This window comes from Equus przewalskii, chromosome 17, assembly GCF_037783145.1.
Source record: "Equus przewalskii isolate Varuska chromosome 17, EquPr2, whole genome shotgun sequence".
NCBI classification, from domain to species: Eukaryota; Metazoa; Chordata; class Mammalia; order Perissodactyla; family Equidae; genus Equus; species Equus przewalskii.
Window position 1 is genome coordinate 2,827,237 of NC_091847.1, and position 19,218 is coordinate 2,846,454.

Consider the following 19,218-nt stretch of genomic DNA (forward strand, 5'->3'; position numbering starts at 1 on the left):
CAGCTTCTTGGAGAAGATAATTTTCTTTCCAGTTAGGCACTGTAGAATCGGCAGAACTCGACCAGATGATTGCTGAAGGCTGAGGCCTTGTAGAAGGTACATCAGGCTTGAGCAAAACCCTGGAAGCCAAACCGTGTGGAGAACAGGCGGAAACTATTGTTGAGAGTATCCAGGGTTTGGAGAGGTAAGAGGGACTAAACTATGAAGGCCTTTGAATACTGAGTTTAGGGGTTTAGAATATATTCTGAAGTTACTGGAACATCATAGATAGGAAGAACAAACTTAGATTAATGCTTTAGAAAAAGAACTTGGAGGACAGATTAGGGTAGGAAGAGATTTGAGTGGGAGCCACGCTCCTGTAATCCAGATAAGAAATAATGAAGGCTTGAGCCAAGGCTATGGAAACGACTGGGAAGGGCATACAGAGAAACATATAGTAACTTCGGGAGATGGAAGAGTGGAAAACAACAAGAAGAAAGCCAGAGGAAGAGAGGATGGTGATGCCATTCACCAAGCCCAGAAATCAGGAGGAGTACATAGGTGACGTAAATCAATAAACGTGTTCATTATGTTACGTGTCAGGGGCTTGTAAGACGTATATGTGGAACTGTAGGTGTACAACTCATAGGTCAACGTGTAGGCAAAATTGAGTCATTTTCAAGAATGATATTTGAAACTGTGAGAAGGCATTAAACCAGTTACGAGGACAGTATGGCATTAAAAGAGGGTTGGCGCCTTGGAGAATGCTTTGTGAGAAAGAGAAGGTATAATGGAGCTTGGTATGGATAGAAATAGAACCAGGAGAGAGAGCGGTTATAGAAGCCAGCGCAGGAACATTTTAAGGAGAAGTTATCATCAATAAGCTAGACAAGATGAGAACTCAGCTAGGACCTCTGGGTGAAGTTGCGAAGGTCACTGCCAACCTTTGGGGAGCAGTTTGAGAAGGGTGGCAGGAGCAGAATCCAACAAGGGGTAGAGACTGCCCAAGGAGAGAGGAAGCTAACGTATATCACGTTAGTTACTTTTAGAAGAAATTTGATAAGGCAAGAGCGTGAGAAAGGAAAGTGGCTTGAGGAAGGACTGAGGCTATTTGAGGCTCATCCTTGTTGCCACGAGCTAGTCTCTTCCTAGCAAGCAGTTATCTTACACAGCTGTGCACGATAAGAAAAAGGAATTTGAGTGCCATTTACTTCTTAGCTAATCACAAAACTCCAGGCCTAAATTACCATCTGGGAAAGGAAGAGGAGGACGTAATCTCTATTATCAGACCTAAATTTTATTTCAGCGGCTTTGACTAAGACTTCTACAGGTGTATCAACTTCAACCCTTCACCCCAAACAAAACAACAAAACACCACCGTCCCCGCTCGCTTCTTCGTTTCTGGAAAAACCGAGCAGGTACACAGCGCCCGAGTCCTGCGCCAGGAGCCCCTCTCGGCGCCGGCCTGCTTTAACCGCTGGGCGCACGGCCCCGGGCCCGGAGCGCCCCTCCCGGGGCAGCGCGCCCGCCACAAACCCGACACGGTCACTGCCGTTCAGCGCACCCGACTCTCCCACGACGCTTGGCTCTGCCAGCCGTGGCCTTCGCAGGCGACATCAAGTTCCCACTCGCGGCGCGGGGCAGGGAGCACTGTCAGGAAAACGCTCGGTCGCGCTGCAGCCCCTGCGGCCCACTGCACTCAGCCTCCATTACCCTTTCCGCGCCGCGCCTCCCTCGGGAAAATGAAACCTGGTGCCGTCAGCTGAGGCCAAAAGCTGGGAGACACTACCTTTTCACCAGGCAAAAAGAAAAGCTAGGACCGCCTCGGGGCAGCAAAGGGGTGTGCTCCCAGGCCGGGTCTCCCGGAGGCCCCGCCCAGGCCCGCCCTCGGGTACTGGGGACTACATTTCCCACAGGCTCCCGCGACCCCGGGGGCAGTCCCGTCCGCTCTCGCGCTCACACTGGGCGGTGACTGGCTTCCCCAGAGGGGGGCGGGGCCTACCCCAGCCAATAGGTGAGAGGCTCGTTACGGCGGCGGAAGCAGCGGCGCTGAGCTGAGGGGCGGGGGGCAGAGTGCTCTCGCCCCGGCGGCGGCGGCGGCGGCGGGTCCAGACCCCGAGGACGTCGGCCCCGCAGGCGTGGAGCGCACGGGAGCGAGTTCGACGCGGCGCGGCGGCCCCTCGGCACAGCACCTAGGTAATGGCGGGACGGGCGCCGGAGGGGAGGGCAGCAGAGGGGAGGAGACGAGGGGGCGGGGCGGCCGAGCCGGGCTGCAGCGTCCGTCCCGCTGCGCGTCCCCGGGGAAGGGCAGCAGTGCCGCGTCTCCTGCGCTCAGACCTGGCCTCTTTCGCCAGCTGGGCGCGGCGGTTGGGCCGGCGGCAGGAGCTGGGTGTCCTGCGGCAAGGAAGGGAGAGGCGCCGGGAGGGGTGGGTTGATTCGGGCGTGGGGGCGTGGCGGGCGTGGGCCTTGGCGGGGAAGCGGAGCGGCCGGCGCGGCGCGGGCGGGCGGCCGGCCCAGGGAGTTTGGCTCCTGGAGCAGTTTAAAGTGACTCCCCACATCCGGGCCCTGCGCCCGCCGCTTTCAGACCCCGGCCGAGGCGGGGCCTCCCTGCTCCCCGCCCCCCGCGCCGGGAGCGCTTGTCTCCCTCTGCCATTGGCCCAGCCTCGAGGGGTTTGGGCCGCCCCGGCGAGGCTCGCGCCTGATTGGCTGGCCGTCGGCGGGAGGGTGGGGCGGGCCTAGAGCGCGCAGGCCGCCCTGGATTGGTGCGGGTCCTCGAGTGACGCGCCCGGCGTGGGGCCAATGGGCGGGCGGGGGAGGTGGGGCAGGTTCGGGGGAAGAGGGCTGGAGCGGAGCGGCGGCCGGGCGGCGGGGCGAGCGGGCCGGCGGGCTGGACAGCGGCGGGCCCGAGGCGCGCTCCGGCACGAGTCCACCCCGCGACCTCGAGCCCAGCACTGCCGCCGGGATGGGCCCTCCGCGGCACCCGCAGCCCGGCGAGGTGGAACCGGGAGGTGCGGGCGGCGGGCGGCGGCTGCAGGTAAAGAGGCACGCTGCCCGTCCGGGGTCTCCCAGAACGCCTGCCAGCCCCCTCCCCGGAGATGGAGGCTCAGAGACCCGAAATGTCTGGAACGCTGTGTGTTCCGATCTCAGCAGTGGGCTGCGAGGTGGGGGTGGGGTCGCGGGCGAATCGGAGATATTGACAGAGCTTGGCTCCCGAGGAAAAAGTGGGGATCGGCTTTAGAGAGGGTAGTGAAGGTCTTGGGTCCTTCTGGTTCACTGGGGGTCCGTGAAAGAGGGTGGCGGAGAAGGAAATCCTAAGTGGAGGCCTATGCAGAAAAGCACTTGAGAATTGCTTTTGGATCGGGTCTTGATGTAAGGTTTCTGATCCTTTCTTAGGACAGGGTATCTTCCTTCCCATTCCTTCTGTGACATAGTGATGACAGTTCTCTTCACCTTGGTGAGAGGCTTAAGTCTTTCAAAAGGACATGCCATTTTCCATAAAACTTTGTTACACAGATCCAAAGGTATTGCGTTAATAGCTGTCATGTGGCTGTTGTACGGGATTCAATGTCGGTTTTTTCGTGTGGCAATCCACAAGTATTTATGGAGGGTCATAGTATCCCCAACACCACGTAAATGATTTTGCTATTAATTGAACCTATGTACATCAAAAACTTACAGAATTTGGCCTTTTCTGGACTTTGTGTTGATCACAAGTAATTGTTTTAGATAAGTGATGCTGTGTTTCCTCTTCTAAGGGACCCGTTAAAGATGTTTTAATTTCTCATTGTTGATTCTAATGTCAGAATCTAGTCATAACCATATAACTGTATGCACTGCAGGTGGAAATGAGTTCTCAGCCGTTTCCTCGGTTGGGAACCCCTTCCCCTGGGCTGAGCCCGGCTCCTTCACAGATTGCAAACAGTGGTTCTGCAGGATTGATCAACCCCGCTGCTACAGGTGAGATGTGTGACAGTCTGTATTGCTTCCTGTCTTAAAAATATTGCCACTTTTCCAAATGAAAAATTGGCAAATGCCTTGTACGATTTTAGTAAGTATTAGGTTATTGAATTTGAAGAAAGGATGTATTGCAGTTTTAATTTAAACACAGCTGTTTTCTTCCTGTTTTAACCACTTCATTTACATGTACTAGAGTATACATGAAACTTACAGTAAAGCATGCTTTCAAGAACTATTTTTTAAATGCATTATGTTCTCGTTTAATTAGGCCCAGAGGTATAATAATAAAGCCAAGAGGGAGCCCAAAGGAGCGTAAGGCATAGGTCTTGCCTGTTAGAGCTTACTATCTAGGAAAAGAGATTTGAAATGTATGCATAGAACTTGGTTTGTACAGGTATACCCTTTGAGTGCTGTGGATCAGTGGTCCTTCGCCGGGGATGATTTTGCCTCCCAGGGAATGTTTGGCAATGTCTGGATACATTTTTTTTTTTTTAAGATTTTATTTTTTCCTTTTTCTCCCCAAAGCTCCCCGGTACATAGATGTATATTCTTCGTTGTGGGTCCTTCTAGTTGTGGCATGTGGGACGCTGCCTCAGCGTGGTTTGATGAGCAGTGCCATGTCCGCGCCCAGGATTGGAACCAACGAAACACTGGGCCGCCTGCAGCGGAGCGCGCGAACTTAACCACTCGGCCACGGGGCCAGCCCCAGTCTGGCTACATTTTTGATTGTCACACCTGGGGAGTACTATTGGCATCTGACACGTAGAGACCAGATAAGCTGCTAAACATCCTACAGTGTGTAGGACAGCCCCCCATAACAAAGTTTCTAGTCCAGTCCTCTTCAACAGTTGAAGAGCTCCTTCAGATAGTCTCTCTGTTGTATGTAGCAAGTAAAAAGACAGCGTTGCAAAGTGAAATAAAGTGCTCTTTTTCTTCACTGCTTGATTCCTATGTTCCTTATCGTGGTAAACAGTACCGCTATGTACTTACTGCTCAAATCAGGAACTCAGGTGTCATGTTTTACTCCTCTGTCTTTGTCTCTTACCTATGAGCTATGGTCCTTTGTCGAATGTTTCAGCCTCATTTTCTATTGCTTTCCCTCCGTCTTGCCAACTTCGTTTTTGCTACAAATTTATTTTAGTTCTCTTTAGACTTGAAGTAACTTTAAATACTACTTTTTGCTTCCTGCTTAATAGTAGCTACTCAGTATTTTCTGAATGAATGATAAAAAGTTTCCAATTTTCTAGACTTTGGGACTTTACACATTCTGTTCCTTTTGCCATATTCCTTCTTCCTTTCCACTCACTTATCTGGCTAATTCCTGTTCTTTGAGGTTTCATCTCAGGTGTCACTTTCTGTAGGAAGTCTTTCCTGACTCCATCATCCACAACAATTCAGGTTAGGACCTCTTAGACTAGAGGCAGGGACCATGTCTGTCTCGTGCACCCCTGTGTACGCTATACTTGCTACAATGTAGGGCACAAAGCAGTTATCAAGAAGTTCTTGTAGAGCTACTTAAAGTTCTTTACTCTTTAACAAATACTTTTGACAATATTTTGTCTTTGGTATAAATTTACAACAGAGTAATTTAAAGGAGCGTAAGTAAGGAGTTTTTGGTTTTTTTTTTTTTTTGAGAAAGGTTAGCCCTGAGCTAACATCTGTTGCCAGTCTTCCTCTTTTTTTGCTTGAGGAAGGTTAGCCCTGAGCTCGCATTTGTGCCAGTCTTCCTCCACTTTATTTTTGGGTCACCGCCACATCATGGCTGACAAGTGGTGTAGGTCTGTGCCCAGGATCTGAACTGGTGAACCAGAGCCACCGAAGCCGAGCGCACCAAACTTAACCACTGTGTCACAGGACTCCCCCATAAAGAGAATATTTTTGAACATCTATTTGCAAGAAATTATACTGCTCATAAAAAAAGGCGTCAGTAAGCAATAATTGCTCTCAGATTTTGTTGAGAAGGCAATCATTGACTTAGACCAAAATTGTCTTTGATTTTACTTCTGGATAGTGTGTTTTTTCCTTCAATTGCTCTTAAAAAAGAAAAATTCCCCTTGATTAGTTAGGTGTCTCTCTATATTTCCTATTGCTCTTCTCAGAAGAAGTAATTTGGGATCCTAAGCATATCAGGATTTCACTACATACTCAAAGTTCAAAAATAGAGATTACAACCAGTTCTCTTAACTACTGCTTCAAGATTCTTTTCTGGTAAAAATAAACTGAAAGAACTCCAAATGTCTGGAAAGAAATGATAAATGATTTCAAAAAGAGCTTAATGGGAAATGGTTAATACATTATATCTTAATGAAATTGTCAAAAATCAAAGTCTTCCTGGACAAATTGGTTTGGGGGGAAGTTATGAAGCTGTCCATTTCCCTTAAAAATTTAATTAGGGGAAAATCTGTTTAGACGCTGAAGAAGGTTAAAAATCAATTGATAATGGAAACACAGAAGTAAAATGTCTTTATTCACAGAGAAAATCCTAACGAATGTTTTTAAAAAGCCATTAGAACTAATTAAAGTAAAATCAGTAACAGTTGCAGGATAAAAGTTGTGTACAAAAGTCAAAATTTCTAAATACTAGCAATGAACAATGAAGTTTTAAATGTGGTTCACAGTAGCATCCAAAAAAGAACCTCACAAAATACTTAGGGATAAATTAAAATATATGTAAGAGCTGGGGTTAGAAAACCATGCAAAACATTGCTGAGAGAGTTAAAGACCTAGGTAAGTGAAAAGATGTATCGTGTTTATGGATTGGAAGACAGTATTTTTAAGATATCATTTCTACCCAAAGGGATCTATAGATTCAAAGAAATCCTAATCAGAATTCCATCAGTCCCTTTGTAAAAATTGACAGCCTGAATCTGAAATTTATGTGGAAACCAAAGAATCTAGAATAGCCAAAGCAATTTTGATGAAAAAAGGAAGTTGGAAGACTTCACTACCTTACTTCAAGACTTGCTGTGAAGCTGCACTAATCAAGACAGTGTGATATTGGCATGAAGGTGGAAATAGACATCACTGTCCAGTGGAGGGTCCAGGAATAGATGCACACATGAATGATTGATTGATTTTTGACAAAAGTACATGGGTAATTCAATAAGGAAATGAGAGTCTTTTCAGCAAAGTAACACTAGCATATGAAAATATCCATATGGAAAAAACGAAACTTGACCTCTACCTTCACATACACAAAAATTAACTCAAAATGTATCATTATGGACCTAAATATAAAACTTAAAATTTCTTAAAATGGAAGAAACCATTTGCAGCCTTGGGCTAAGCAAAAATAGCTTAGGTCACAAAAAACACTAATTTTAAAGGAAGCAATTGATACATTTTACTTCATCAAAATTAAAAATGGCTGCTCTTCAAAGACGTTATTAACAAAATAACAAAGACAAGCCACAGACTGAGAGAAGACGTTGGTGATAAATATATCTCCAAAGGACTTATATCCTGAAGATATAAAGAACTCTTGTAACTCAATAGTAAAAAGAGAAACAGCCTGATCTTTAAAAAATAGGCAAAATATTTGAATAGACACTTCACCAAAAACGCTATATAAATGCCAAATAAGCACATAAAAGATACTCAGTATTAATTCTCAGGACAATGCAAATTAAAGCCACAGTGAGAAACTACTACACATCGGCTAGAATGACTAAAATTAAAAGACAGGTGATATCAGGTTTTGATGTATTGGTAGAGCAAGTAGAACTCATGTTGTTGGTGAGGATGCAAAGTACTCTAGCCACTTTGGAAAACAGTTTGGCATTGTCTTATAAAATCAAGATTAAACTTTCCATACAATTGGGGCTGGCCCCGTGGCCGAGTGGTTAAGTTTGCGTGCTCCGCTGCAGGCGGCCCAGTGCTGCGTTGGTTTGAATCCTGGGCGCGGACATGGCACTGGTCATCAAACCACGCTGAGGCGGCATCCCACATGCACAACTAGAAGGACCCACAACGAAGAATATACAACTATGTACTGGGGGGTTTTGGGGAGAAAAAGGAAAAGATTAAAAAAAAATTAAATCTTTAAAAAAAAAACAAAAAACTTACCATACAACTCAGCAATCCCATTCTTAGATGTTTACCCAAGATAAATGAAAATGTTTGTCATACATAGAAAGACTAACGCTTCACTGATCATGGAAGCATTATTCATGATAGCCAAAAGCTGGAAACCATCCAAATTTTATCAACTGGTGACCAGATAAACAAGGTTTGGTTTGTCTAACAGTGGAATACTACTTAGCAATAAAAAGGAACAGACTACCAGTATACACAACAACATGGATGAACCTCAAAAACATACTAAGAGAAAGAAGCCAGACACAATGGACCACGTATTGTATGATTGTATTTATGTGATATTCCAGAAAAGACAAGCTATAGTGATAGAAGGCAGTTGAGGAGTAGGCATGGAGGGAGGAATTGGCTGCAAAGGGGCATGAATGAACTTGTCAGAGTAATGGGAAGTGTTCTATGTCATGATTGTGTTGTGGTTACAGTACAGGATATTTTTGTGAAAATTTATCTAATTTTATACAAAGAATGGCTTTTTTACGTAAATTGTAGTTCAGTAAAGTTGATTGATTAAAAAATGGACAGAAGATACGGACATAGACTTCACAAAGAAAGAAATATATGAATGACCTATGATCGCATAAAAGCAAGTACAGCATTACTAATCGTCATGGAAGTGCTAATGAAAACCACAGTGGGATACCAACTACACACCCACAAGAATGTCTGTTATCAAGAATTGTCGAGGGGCTGGCCCCGTGGCTGAGTGGTTAAGTTCGAGTGCTCTGCTTCAGTGGCCCAGTGTTTCACCGGTTCGAATCCTGGGTGTGGACATGGCACCACTCATCAAGCCATGCTGAGGTGGCGTCCCACATGCCACAATTAGAAGGACCCACAACTAAAAATACACAGCTACGTACTGGGGGGCTTTGGGAGAAAAAGGAAAAATAAAATCTTAAAAAAAAAAAACAGAAAAAAGGATTGTTGAGTATGAGGTGCATCTGGAACTCTGATACACTGCTGGTGGGAACATACTGCAGCAGTTTCATGCAAAGAACATACTGCAGCAGTTTCATGCAAAGTCAAACATTTATTTACCATTTGACCCTGACCACGCCATTCTGCTCCTAGGTTGTCTGTGAGAACGTTTGTAAAAAAAAAATCATTCAACACTCTACTCTTAGAATAGCAGTTTTATTGTATGTAAATTATACCTCAGTAAAGTGGTTTTAAAAACCAAAATTTTAAAAAATCTGAATGACCTGGGAGAAAAGTCAATATATAGCGAAATATAAAATGTGCCTTAATCTTTTTGCCCAGCCCTTGTACTTTGAGGGATTTTCCTCTAAGGAGATCATTGAATAAGGACTCAAAATATATATGAATATCTATCCCAGAGTTGTTGATAATAGCAAAACTTTGGAAATAACCTAAAAGCCCATTGATGACATAATGGTTAAAAAGCTATATTACATCTATGAAGTGGAATTCCATTTACCATTTTAAAAATCGTGCAGTATATATTCTGTATTACTCAAAATTCCACTCCTAGATATTTATCTGATAAAAATGGTACATGTGTTTGCCAGAAGACATGTACAAGAGTGTTACTAGCACTACTCACAATAGCAAAAAACTGAAAACCATCCAAATTGGGTCTGGCATGGTGGTGTAGTGGTTAAGTTTGCATGCTCCGCTTCAGCAGCCCAGGGTTTGCAGGTTGCATCCTGGGCGTGGACCTAGCACTGCTGATCAAGCCATGCCATTGTGGTGTCCCACATAAAATAGAGGGATATTTGCATGGATGTTAGCTTAGCGACAGTCTTCCTCAAGCGAAAAGAGGAAGGTTAGCAACAGATGTTAGCACAGGGCCAATCTTCCTCAAAAAACAAACAAACAAAACTATCGAAATTCCTCTTAACAGTAATGGAGAATTTGTGATTTATTCACACGGTGTGTGCTATACGGAGAACGAAAGATCTACAGCTACATGCAGTAACATGGATGAATTTCATACCTACAATTGAAAGTGCAAGACACATCAGGGTACATTTGTTATGAGTCTGTTTATGTCAAGTTCAAAAACAGCAGTGATCTGTAGTGTCAGAAGTTAGGTTAGTGAGTATACTTGGGAGGGTTAGTGTCTGCAGTCGGGCTAAACAGAGGGTTCCTGGGAACCAGTAAGGTTTGCTTCTTAATCTGGGTGCTGGTTCCTCAGTATGTTCAGTTTGTGAAAATTCATTGAGCTGTACAATTAACATTTGTGCACTTTATGAAGGTTATAATTCAATAAAAAGTTAAGTAAAAACCCACTCAAAATTAAAGAGGCAAGTGTCTGAATGTTTTACCAAAATATTAATATTAATAGACTTGGGGAGCAACTTTATGTTCTTTATAGTTTTCCAGATAAAAGTTTTTACATAAGTATAATCTTTATGTTCAGAAAAATGATGTTAATATTATTTTGGAAAAATGATAGAAAAGTATGAGTTAATATTTTGGTAAACTCTCTTCTTTCATTACATCAATTTCTTGATTTTTTTAACATAATTTTTAGATAGGTTACATGTTCACATGGTCCAAAATTCCAAAAGAAAAAGAATATACAGTGAAAAGTCTGTCTCCCATCCCTGTCCCCACTCATCCACATTCTTTCCCTTCAAGCAAGCAAGATGGTTTTGGAGCTATGTTATCCATATACAAATATAAATGCCTATATGTGTGTATTTTATTTACTTTTTCACTGTTCTTTTTTTGAGGAAGATTAGCCCTGAGCTAACATCTGCTGGGAATCCTCCTCTTTTTGCTGAGGAACACTGGCCCTGAGCTAACATCGGTGCCCATCTTCCTCTATGTTTTATATGTGGGACGCCTGCCACAGCATGGCTTGCCAAGTGGTGCCATGTCTGCACCCGGGATCCGAACCCATGAACCCTGGGCCGCCGAAGCAAAATCTGCGAACTTAACTGTTATGCCACTAGGCTGGCCCCAACTTTTTCACAATTCTGTACCTTGCTTTTTTTTACCTATATGTGTTCATATATTTTTAAATAATATATATTGTAGATTTTTCCATAAGAATACCTAAGAAGCTTCTTTGTTTTATTTTTAAGGTTTCATGGTAGTCTACTGTGTGAGTATACCATAATTTATATAGCCAGTCCCCTATTGATAGACATGGAGGTTTTTTTCAGTTCCTTTACTAATATAAAAAAGCTGAAACAAATATCTTTGTACAGAAGTCATTTTACACATATGCTATATATCTATAGGATGCATTCCTGCACGTGGAATTGTTAAGTCTCAAAGGGTACATGCTTTGTGATAGAGATTTCCACGTTCACTCTGGAGGGATTTGGGCTGAAAATTTATTTTGAAAAATTATGAGTTCTTGCACTTAATAACTGTATTAAAATTATCTTTTTAATGTTGGGTTCTTGTAACTTTTTAAGTAAATATTTTCAGTGAAATTGTCCCATAGCTTGTACTGCACTTTCAACTCTTTGAGGCCGTTTCAGATAGTTGCCAGGCCCTTTGTTCACAGGAGTGGGAAAGCCTCAATATCCAAAACAAGTACTGTGTTCCACACGCGTGACTGTTGGGTTAAATACCCATCGGGAATCTAATGCCCACATTCTCCTTGTTAAGAAAATCTCACAAGGAAATGGTCTATTTATCAACCCCAGAACTTAACTGTAAGGGCCACTCTTGTGTGTGCTATTATATTAATAAATATTGGAAGGTTATGACATGCTCTGTCACTCTCACTGTCTTTACTAGTCAACGATGAATCTAGTCGAGATGCTGAAGTCACTGCCAGGGAGCACATGGGTTCCAGCAGCTCCCTACAGTCCCGGGAAGAGAAGCAAGAGCCTGTTGTGGTAAGGCCCTATCCACAGGTGCAGATGTTGTCTACACACCATGCTGTTGCATCGGGCACACCTGTCACAGTGACAGCCCCACCAGCACATCTGACGCCAGCAGTGCCACTCTCATTTTCGGAGGGACTTATGAAGGTAATGGAGAGGTTTAAAATTTCACATTGAACCACAGCTAAAGACTGGCTAATATTCCTGACAATTTTCACAAAGTCTTAGGCTGTATCCTAGGATCATAGTTTTTTTCCTTTTGACCTCTCAGTTCAGCTCTTCTCTGGAACTCAGAGTTCTGCCGCTCTGCAGTGCCTAGTCTCGTGCCGCTGGGCAGTTGGCATCACAGGATCTTTTCTAGTGGCCACTTTCACATTGATTTTATTTGAGTTATGGGCATGCTAACTCAGTTTTTATCTTGGAGTGGCACCCTTCTCCAACGTTTTGTTTTAATAGCTTGCTAATTTGGGGGTATCTGAGAATATTGCTGTGTGGTTATTTTTCAGTTACTGGGAGTTTTGTTTACTTCCGTGCAAACTTGGGAGGCAGCATCGTATAGAAGCAGGAATGGGGGCTGTGAGCCATACAGACCTGGGCTGTAGTCCCAGTTCTAGTTTTTACTGTCTGTGTGGCTTTGAGCAAGTGACTTAGCCTTGCTTTGTCTGTTTCCTCATCTGTAAAATGGAAATGCTGGTACTTCAATGGAAAAGCTGTGATGCTAAGAGATAAAATATATCAGGCTTCTGGCATCTTTCCTGGCACTTTCCAGGTTTGATTTGTGTACTTTTAACTATAGAATGAAATGCATCACTAGTAAAAAGCTATTGATATGTTTCGTGTGGTTTTCTGTTTGCAGCCGCCCCCGAAGCCCACCATGCCTAGCCGTCCCATTGCTCCTGCTCCACCTTCTACCTTGTCACTTCCCCCCAAGGTTCCAGGGCAGGTTACCGTTACCATGGAGAGTAGCATCCCTCAAGCTTCAGCCATTCCTGTGGCAACAATCAGTGGACAACAGGTTTTTTTCCTCTTAATTTGCTGATTTTCAAACTGAGATGCCAAACTGTTGATCATTGTTTATTGAATGCCGGCAGTACGTTAGGCACTGTACTAATAAAGAGTTAAACGGTCACTGACACTGCAAGGGGAAGACAGTAAGTCTGAGAGAAGGCCAGCTGTAGGGAGTAACACCGGTGCGCAGCGGTCTTTGTAGCCCGTGTGTCGAGCGTCTGCTCTGTGCGAGGCTCTGCCCTCAGTGAGAGGTGCACATCTGGATGGGGCGTCCACGTCCTTGCGGAGCTCAGGGTCCAGTCGTGCTTGGTTGTAGGTACAAAACTGTGGGGGTGCTAAGAGCCTCACGGCAGTAGTGCTTCTCTGGGTCTTTCTTGAGGAGAGTGAATGTGCATCTCTTGAGCAACTGGCAGGTTCCCTCAAACCGTGCGCCTGTCGTGAACGTTTATTTTGTAGTCTTATGTTTTAACTTGAATGTATTTTTGAAGTTACAGTCCTACTCCATAATATGTGTTTGATTTGTTTAAATATTTTAATTGCTTACCAATGAAAAAACTGAGTCTTAAAACTCTTTCCCTTCAAGTTTTCAAGAAAAAAATTGGTATACCAAAAAGATGCACTCTTTTTTTTTTTTTCCTTTTGTTGTACGGCCGAGTACTTCCCGAAGTACTGGAACCCTCCCTTGAGAAGCACTGACGTCACTCTGGGAGAGTGTGAGGAAGGGGCGTTAAGGGGTTGGGCACAAGAACTGGTAGGGGATCCCTGCCGGACGCTGCTGCCTCTTCCCTAGAAATCCTGTGTAGCGTAAGGAATGGAAGACTGCAGCTGCGGGAAAAGGAAAGGGTGAGCACGGGAAAAAGCAGCTCTTGGCCAAGGTGCAGGAAACAAGTGTGAGAGACTAATGTTGACAATGAGAGTGTCTGAAAGTGGACAGTCAAAGGTGTCATCCGTTAGAGGGATCTAGCAGCCAGCTAGGCTTGAGGGACTGATGGGTCCTCACGGTCACTTAGCACGTGCCTGCTGGCATGGGTTGTCACGCAGTATGCTGTGCACAAAAAGCTAAATGTCCTTTCTCTTGGCTGCTCACTGTCCAAAGACAACCACCTGACCTACATTTGGAGGCAGCTGACTTCCTAGGAGCAGTGGCTAAGCACCGATGGCCAAGACCAAGCACGTGGAAATCATATTACATCCTGTTTTTGCAGGGACATCCCAGTAACCTGCACCACATCATGACCACAAATGTGCAGATGTCTATTATCCGAAGCAACGCTCCTGGGCCCCCTCTGCACATCGGAGCTTCGCATTTACCTCGAGGTGAAGACTGACTGCGTGTTCTGTTCAAACTTGGGAAATGCAGCAGTGGATATACATCTGGTAGAAGATATGATAACACAGAACGTACCTAGAATTAACTTAAGAAAATTGCCAGACAGTAGCAATAAACTTAGAGCAATAACCTTTTCGCATCGTCTAATACGTGCTTCTTATAGTTGCGTTACCAGTGTGTATATATGTGTGTGTGAACTTAAAGCAGTTGGAATTTTTAGTATGGTCTAAAATTTGTCCTTTGTAATGAGGAATTCCTCAAAGCTATGATATTCTAAGCATGGTGTTCATTTTTAATAAATAAGTCACAAATATTAATGCTGAATATTTCTAAAGTTTAGCGATAATGGTTACTCAAATGTGTTTGCTTACATAGCAATAAAATCAATTTGTTCTTAAAATTAAGTTCTCATAGGTTGTAGGGTATTAAATTTAATGAGTTTTCTCAACTGCTTGATCAGAAATTGTTACCTTCTATTGGAGAATGTAAAATCATTGTTGGCAAATCAGGCTAACAAATGCAAAACCAGGTTTACTTGGTCATAACATAACTCAGCGATGCTCAAAGTTAGGGTCACAGGCTGCAAGGGGGTCTGTGTAGGGTCAAAACTGCTTTCACAAAAACGCTAGGGCATCATTCGCCTTTTTCACTGTGTTGATGTTTGTCCTGCTGGTGGCTCAGGTGAACTCTCACTGTCTGCTGGTGGAGCTGCTGGAGCCCTGGCCTGAGTCAGGGCAGCGGCACCATGCCACGCTGTGCATTGTGTGCTTCACTGCCACATACCTGTAGCTCAGAAACAAAAAGCCAGCTTCATTTAAGAATGGCCTTGAAAAAGCAGTACAGATTATTAATCTTACTAAATTTCAACCCTTGGGCCAGCCCCTGTGGCCTCCTGGTTAAGTTCAGCGCATTCCACTTTGGTGGCCTGGGTTCAGTTTCTGGGCACGGACCTACGCCGCTCTGTTAGCAACCATGCTGTGCTGGCAGCCCACATACTAAAAAAAGGGGAAGATTAGCATGGATGTTAGCTCAGGGCGAATCTTCTTCAGCAAAAAATAAAATAAAATAAAAATGAAATTTTAAAAAAGGGCAAATCCTGTGTGAGGTTTGGTGTGCTCCACTTTGGTTCCTGGGGTTCACGGGTTCAGATCCTGGGTGTGGACCTACACCACTTAGCAGCCATGCTGTGGCAGTGACTCACACAAAATAGAGAAAGATTGGCACACACGTTAGCTCAGGGCTAGTCTTCCTCGGCAAAAACGAAAAAAACAAAAAGTCAGCCCTTGAGTGCATGTTTTCTTAATTTTCTGTGTAATGAGAGGTATACATAAAGCGCTTCAGCTGAATATTGACATGCTGAGTTTTAGAAATTATTCTGATTGTTTTCTAGGGACTGTAATTGGAACTGTTTAAATTGTGAGCCTATAGGCCATACTAATGAAAAAACTTGTTTTTCTAGGTGCAGCTGCTGCTGCTGTGATGTCCAGTTCTAAAGTAACCACAGTCCTGAGGCCAACTTCCCAGTTGCCAAATGCCGCTACAGCTCAGCCAGCAGTGCAGCACATCATTCACCAACCAATCCAGGCACGTGAAGCCATGGGCCATCAGCCAGCAGGCATTGAGTGCCGCCTCTGAGTTACTAACTCTGCTAGGCGCTGTGAGAGTCCTATGACCTCACGGAACTTTGGATCTAGTCGCCAAGGTGTAGGGAAGGTTGAGTTATATGCGATGTCATGTGATCGACGGAGGGAATTTAGAAGAGAGGTGGTAAGGGAAGGCTTTTTGTTGGGTTCTGTGCGGTGATGGGGCTTCAGAGAAGTGAAGAGGAAGCAAAGCGGGCAATCCTGTGAACAATGGCGAGGAAGACAGTGCTGCTTATATACAATATGTGGTAGAGGCCAGCTCGAGCTGAGGGGTTCTAATTTGGTTAGAGGTTTATGAACCCCTAAATGTTTTATGCACGTATGTATGGTTTTTGAGGAAGACAATCCATGCCTTTCAACCTCTCTTCAAGGAAATCTGTGGCCTCAGTACTACTGACATATAGTGTTTTATTAGGTGATATTGTGATGTCTCTAAGTTCAGAACTCTGAGAAGTGGGGTGGGAACTTGATTTTGTATAGCGTAGAGAGCCAGTAATTTTTTTGAATACAGTAATGTATAATCAAAGAAATGTCTTTGAAAGATTAATTGAGCTGAATTATATATAGGAGGTAGAAATTCAAATACCTTTGGGGCCCAGACCGGTAATATGTGTGAAACAGCTGGGTTTAGACAATAAGGAAGAGAGCTGATTATGAGTCCTGAGTAGGAGCTGTCCAGCCTAGAGCTTTCAAAAGACAAGACCATGCTGGCTAACAAAACCTACTGGAGACTGACTAGGCCCCTGGGAGTATATAGGGTGTATAGGTGGGATTGGAGAAAGAGGAGAACCAAGATGAGGCGCTCACTAGTGCGGAAGAGAGTGCAGCAGCCCTAGTGTGAGACAGCAAGCGCCAGCAGTAGGCACAGCAGGTACGAGGTCTGGAGGTGACAGATCAGGAATGGGCGGAGCTTGAGGGTCTCACTGTGTGTGTCAGGGTTAAGAAAGAGGGACTACTCAGAAGAGCTGGAGTGGACAAGCAGATGAAGCCCAGTGTGGAGCTTGTCTGTCAGGTGAAGATTTTACAAACAGGTGTAGTATTAAGGGACATATATCCATGTGAAAACATCTGGGAAGTATTTGGCTACCCTGAATCTTCCACCAGCAAAGAATACTGTTACCATGTGTTTGCCTTTTATATGCTGACTTGGAGCCTGAGAGCCAGCAGCTCTATCCAATAGCCAAGTAGGCCCTCTGTGGAAAGCACTGGGTGGTGTGGTAGTGTAAAATGTCTCCACCAGGACCAAAAACAGGTCTGTGGGAACTCTAGATCCGAAGCATTAGATGCCAGTTTATACTAATAATAGGACAGAACTCTGAATCCAGTCATATTTGGAAAGAAGAGACTTGTGTACTATCCAGTCAAAATAGGATTTTTTTGAGAATTCTGAGTCTTGGTCTTTGTAAAAAGAGAATTCTTTCATCAGAAGCATGAGAATTTACTTTCATTTGGATACAAATATACTTATTTAGAGGCCCAAGTTTCATATTATCTTGTTAGTGTTTGGGTTACTATATTTTATTTCACTTTTTGTTTTATTTATTTATTTATTTATTTTTTTATTAATGTTATGATAGATTACAAGCTTGTGAGATTTCAGTTGTACATTTTTGTTAGTCATGTTGTGGGTACACCACTTCCCCCTCCGTACCCTCCCCCCACCCCCCCTTTTCCCTGGTAACCACCGATCAGATCTCCTTCTCAATATACTAATTTCCACCTATGAGTGGAGTCATATAGAGATCGTCTTTCTCTGACTGACTTATTTCGCTTAATATAATGCCCTCGAGGTCCATCCACGTTGTTGTGAATGGGCCAATTTCGTCTTTTTTTATGGCTGAGTAGTATTCCATTGTGTATATATACCACATCTTCTTTATCCAATCATCAGTTTCTGGGCATGTAGGCTGGTTCCACGTCTTGGCTATTGTAAATAATGCTGCGATGAACATAGGGGTGCAACGGACTCTTGAGATATCTGATATCAGGTTCTTAGGATAGATACCCAGTAATGGGATGGCTGGGTCATAGGGTATTTCTATTTTTAACTTTTTGAGAAATCTCCATACTGTTTTCCATAGTGGCTATACCAGTTTGCATTCCCACCAACAGTGTATGAGGGTTCCTCTTTCTCCACAACCTCTCCAACATTTGTCGTTCTTGGTTTTGGATGTTTTTGCCAATCTAACGGGGGTAAGGTGATATCTTAGTGTAGTTTTGATTTGCATTTCCATGATGATTAGCGATGATGAACATCTTTTCATGTGTCTATTGGCCATATTCATATCTTCTTTTGAGAAATGTCTGTTCATGTCCTCTGCCCATTTTTTGATCGGGTTGTTTGTTTTTTTGTTGTTAAGCAGTGTGAGTTCTTTGTATATTATGGAGATTAACCCTTTGTCGGATAAGTGGCTTGTAAATATTTTTTCCCAATTAGTGAACTGTTTTTTTGTTTCAATCCTGTTTTCCCTTGCCTTGAAGAAGCTCTTTAGTCTGATGAAGTCCCATTTGTTTATTCTTTCTGTTGTTTCCCTCAACTGAGGAGTTACAGTGTCCGAAAAGATTCTTTTGAAACTGATGTCAAAGAGTGTACTGCCTATATTCTCTTCCAAAAGACTTATTGTCTCAGGCCTAATCTTTAGGTCTTTGATCCATTTTGAGTTTATTTTGGTGTGTGGTGAAAAAGAATGGTCAATTTTCAATCTTTTGCATGTGGCTGTCCAGTTTTCCCAGCACCATTTGTTGAAGAGACTTTCTTTTCTCCATTGTAGGCCCTCTGCTCCTTTGTCGAAGATTAGCTGTCCATAGATGTGTGGTTTTATCTCTGGGCTTTCAATTCTGTTCCATTGATCTGTGGACCTGTTTTTGTACCAGTACCATGCTGTTTTGATCACTGTAGCTTTGTAGTATGTTTTGAAATCGGGGATTGTGATTCCGCCGGCTTTGTTTTTCTTGCTCAGGATTGCTTTAGCAATTCGCGGTCTTTTGTTCCCCCATATGAATTTTAGGATTGTTTGTTCAATTTCTGTGAAGAATGTTCTTGGGATTCTGATTGGGATAGCATTGAATCTGTATATTGCTTTAGGTAGTATGGACATTTTAACTATGTTTATTCTTCCAATCCATGTGCAAGGAATGTTTTTCCATCTCTTTATGTCATCGCCTATTTCTTTCAAGAAAGTCTTGTAGTTTTCATTGTATAGATCCTTCACTTCCTTGGTTAAGTTTATCCCAAGGTATTTTATTCTTTTCGTTGCGATTGTGAATGGGATAGAGTTCTTGAGTTCTTTTTCTGTTAGTTTATTGTTAGTGTATAGAAATGCTACTGATTTATGCACGTTAATTTTATACCCTGCTACTTTGCTGTAGTTGTTGATTATTTCTAATAGTTTTTCTGTGG

The 19,218-nt window shown here is 43.7% G+C and overlaps 1 protein-coding gene and 1 long non-coding RNA gene across 34 annotated transcripts in view; one reads left to right on the forward strand and one right to left on the reverse strand.

The window, feature by feature from the left end:
• Window positions 1-1,258: 1,258 nt before the first annotated feature.
• On the reverse strand, window positions 1,259-2,561 carry LOC139076596 (uncharacterized). The gene is made up of 2 exons (XR_011528325.1): window positions 1,982-2,561; window positions 1,259-1,629 (listed from the first exon to the last, which is right to left on the reverse strand). It is a non-coding gene; the product is annotated as an uncharacterized lncRNA (long non-coding RNA).
• The window catches only part of SAP130 (Sin3A associated protein 130), an 80,048-nt gene continuing 62,818 nt past the window's right edge, over window positions 1,989-19,218 (forward strand). For 4 of the 33 annotated variants that reach the window (XM_070579497.1, XM_070579500.1, XM_070579499.1 and 1 more), the window contains exons 1-6: window positions 2,038-2,175; window positions 3,819-3,936; window positions 11,749-11,849; window positions 12,694-12,852; window positions 14,051-14,162; window positions 15,635-15,759. In XM_070579497.1, the coding sequence (XP_070435598.1) occupies window positions 3,825-3,936; window positions 11,749-11,849; window positions 12,694-12,852; window positions 14,051-14,162; window positions 15,635-15,759 (609 nt within the window). In that variant the 5' untranslated portion in view covers window positions 2,038-2,175; window positions 3,819-3,824. Of the gene's footprint in view, window positions 2,176-2,262; window positions 2,406-2,814; window positions 3,014-3,818; window positions 3,937-11,748; window positions 11,985-12,693; window positions 12,853-14,050; window positions 14,163-15,634; window positions 15,760-19,218 lie in introns of those variants that run through there. The other 29 variants (XM_070579504.1, XM_070579506.1, XM_070579505.1 and 26 more) reach the window with 19 other exon arrangements.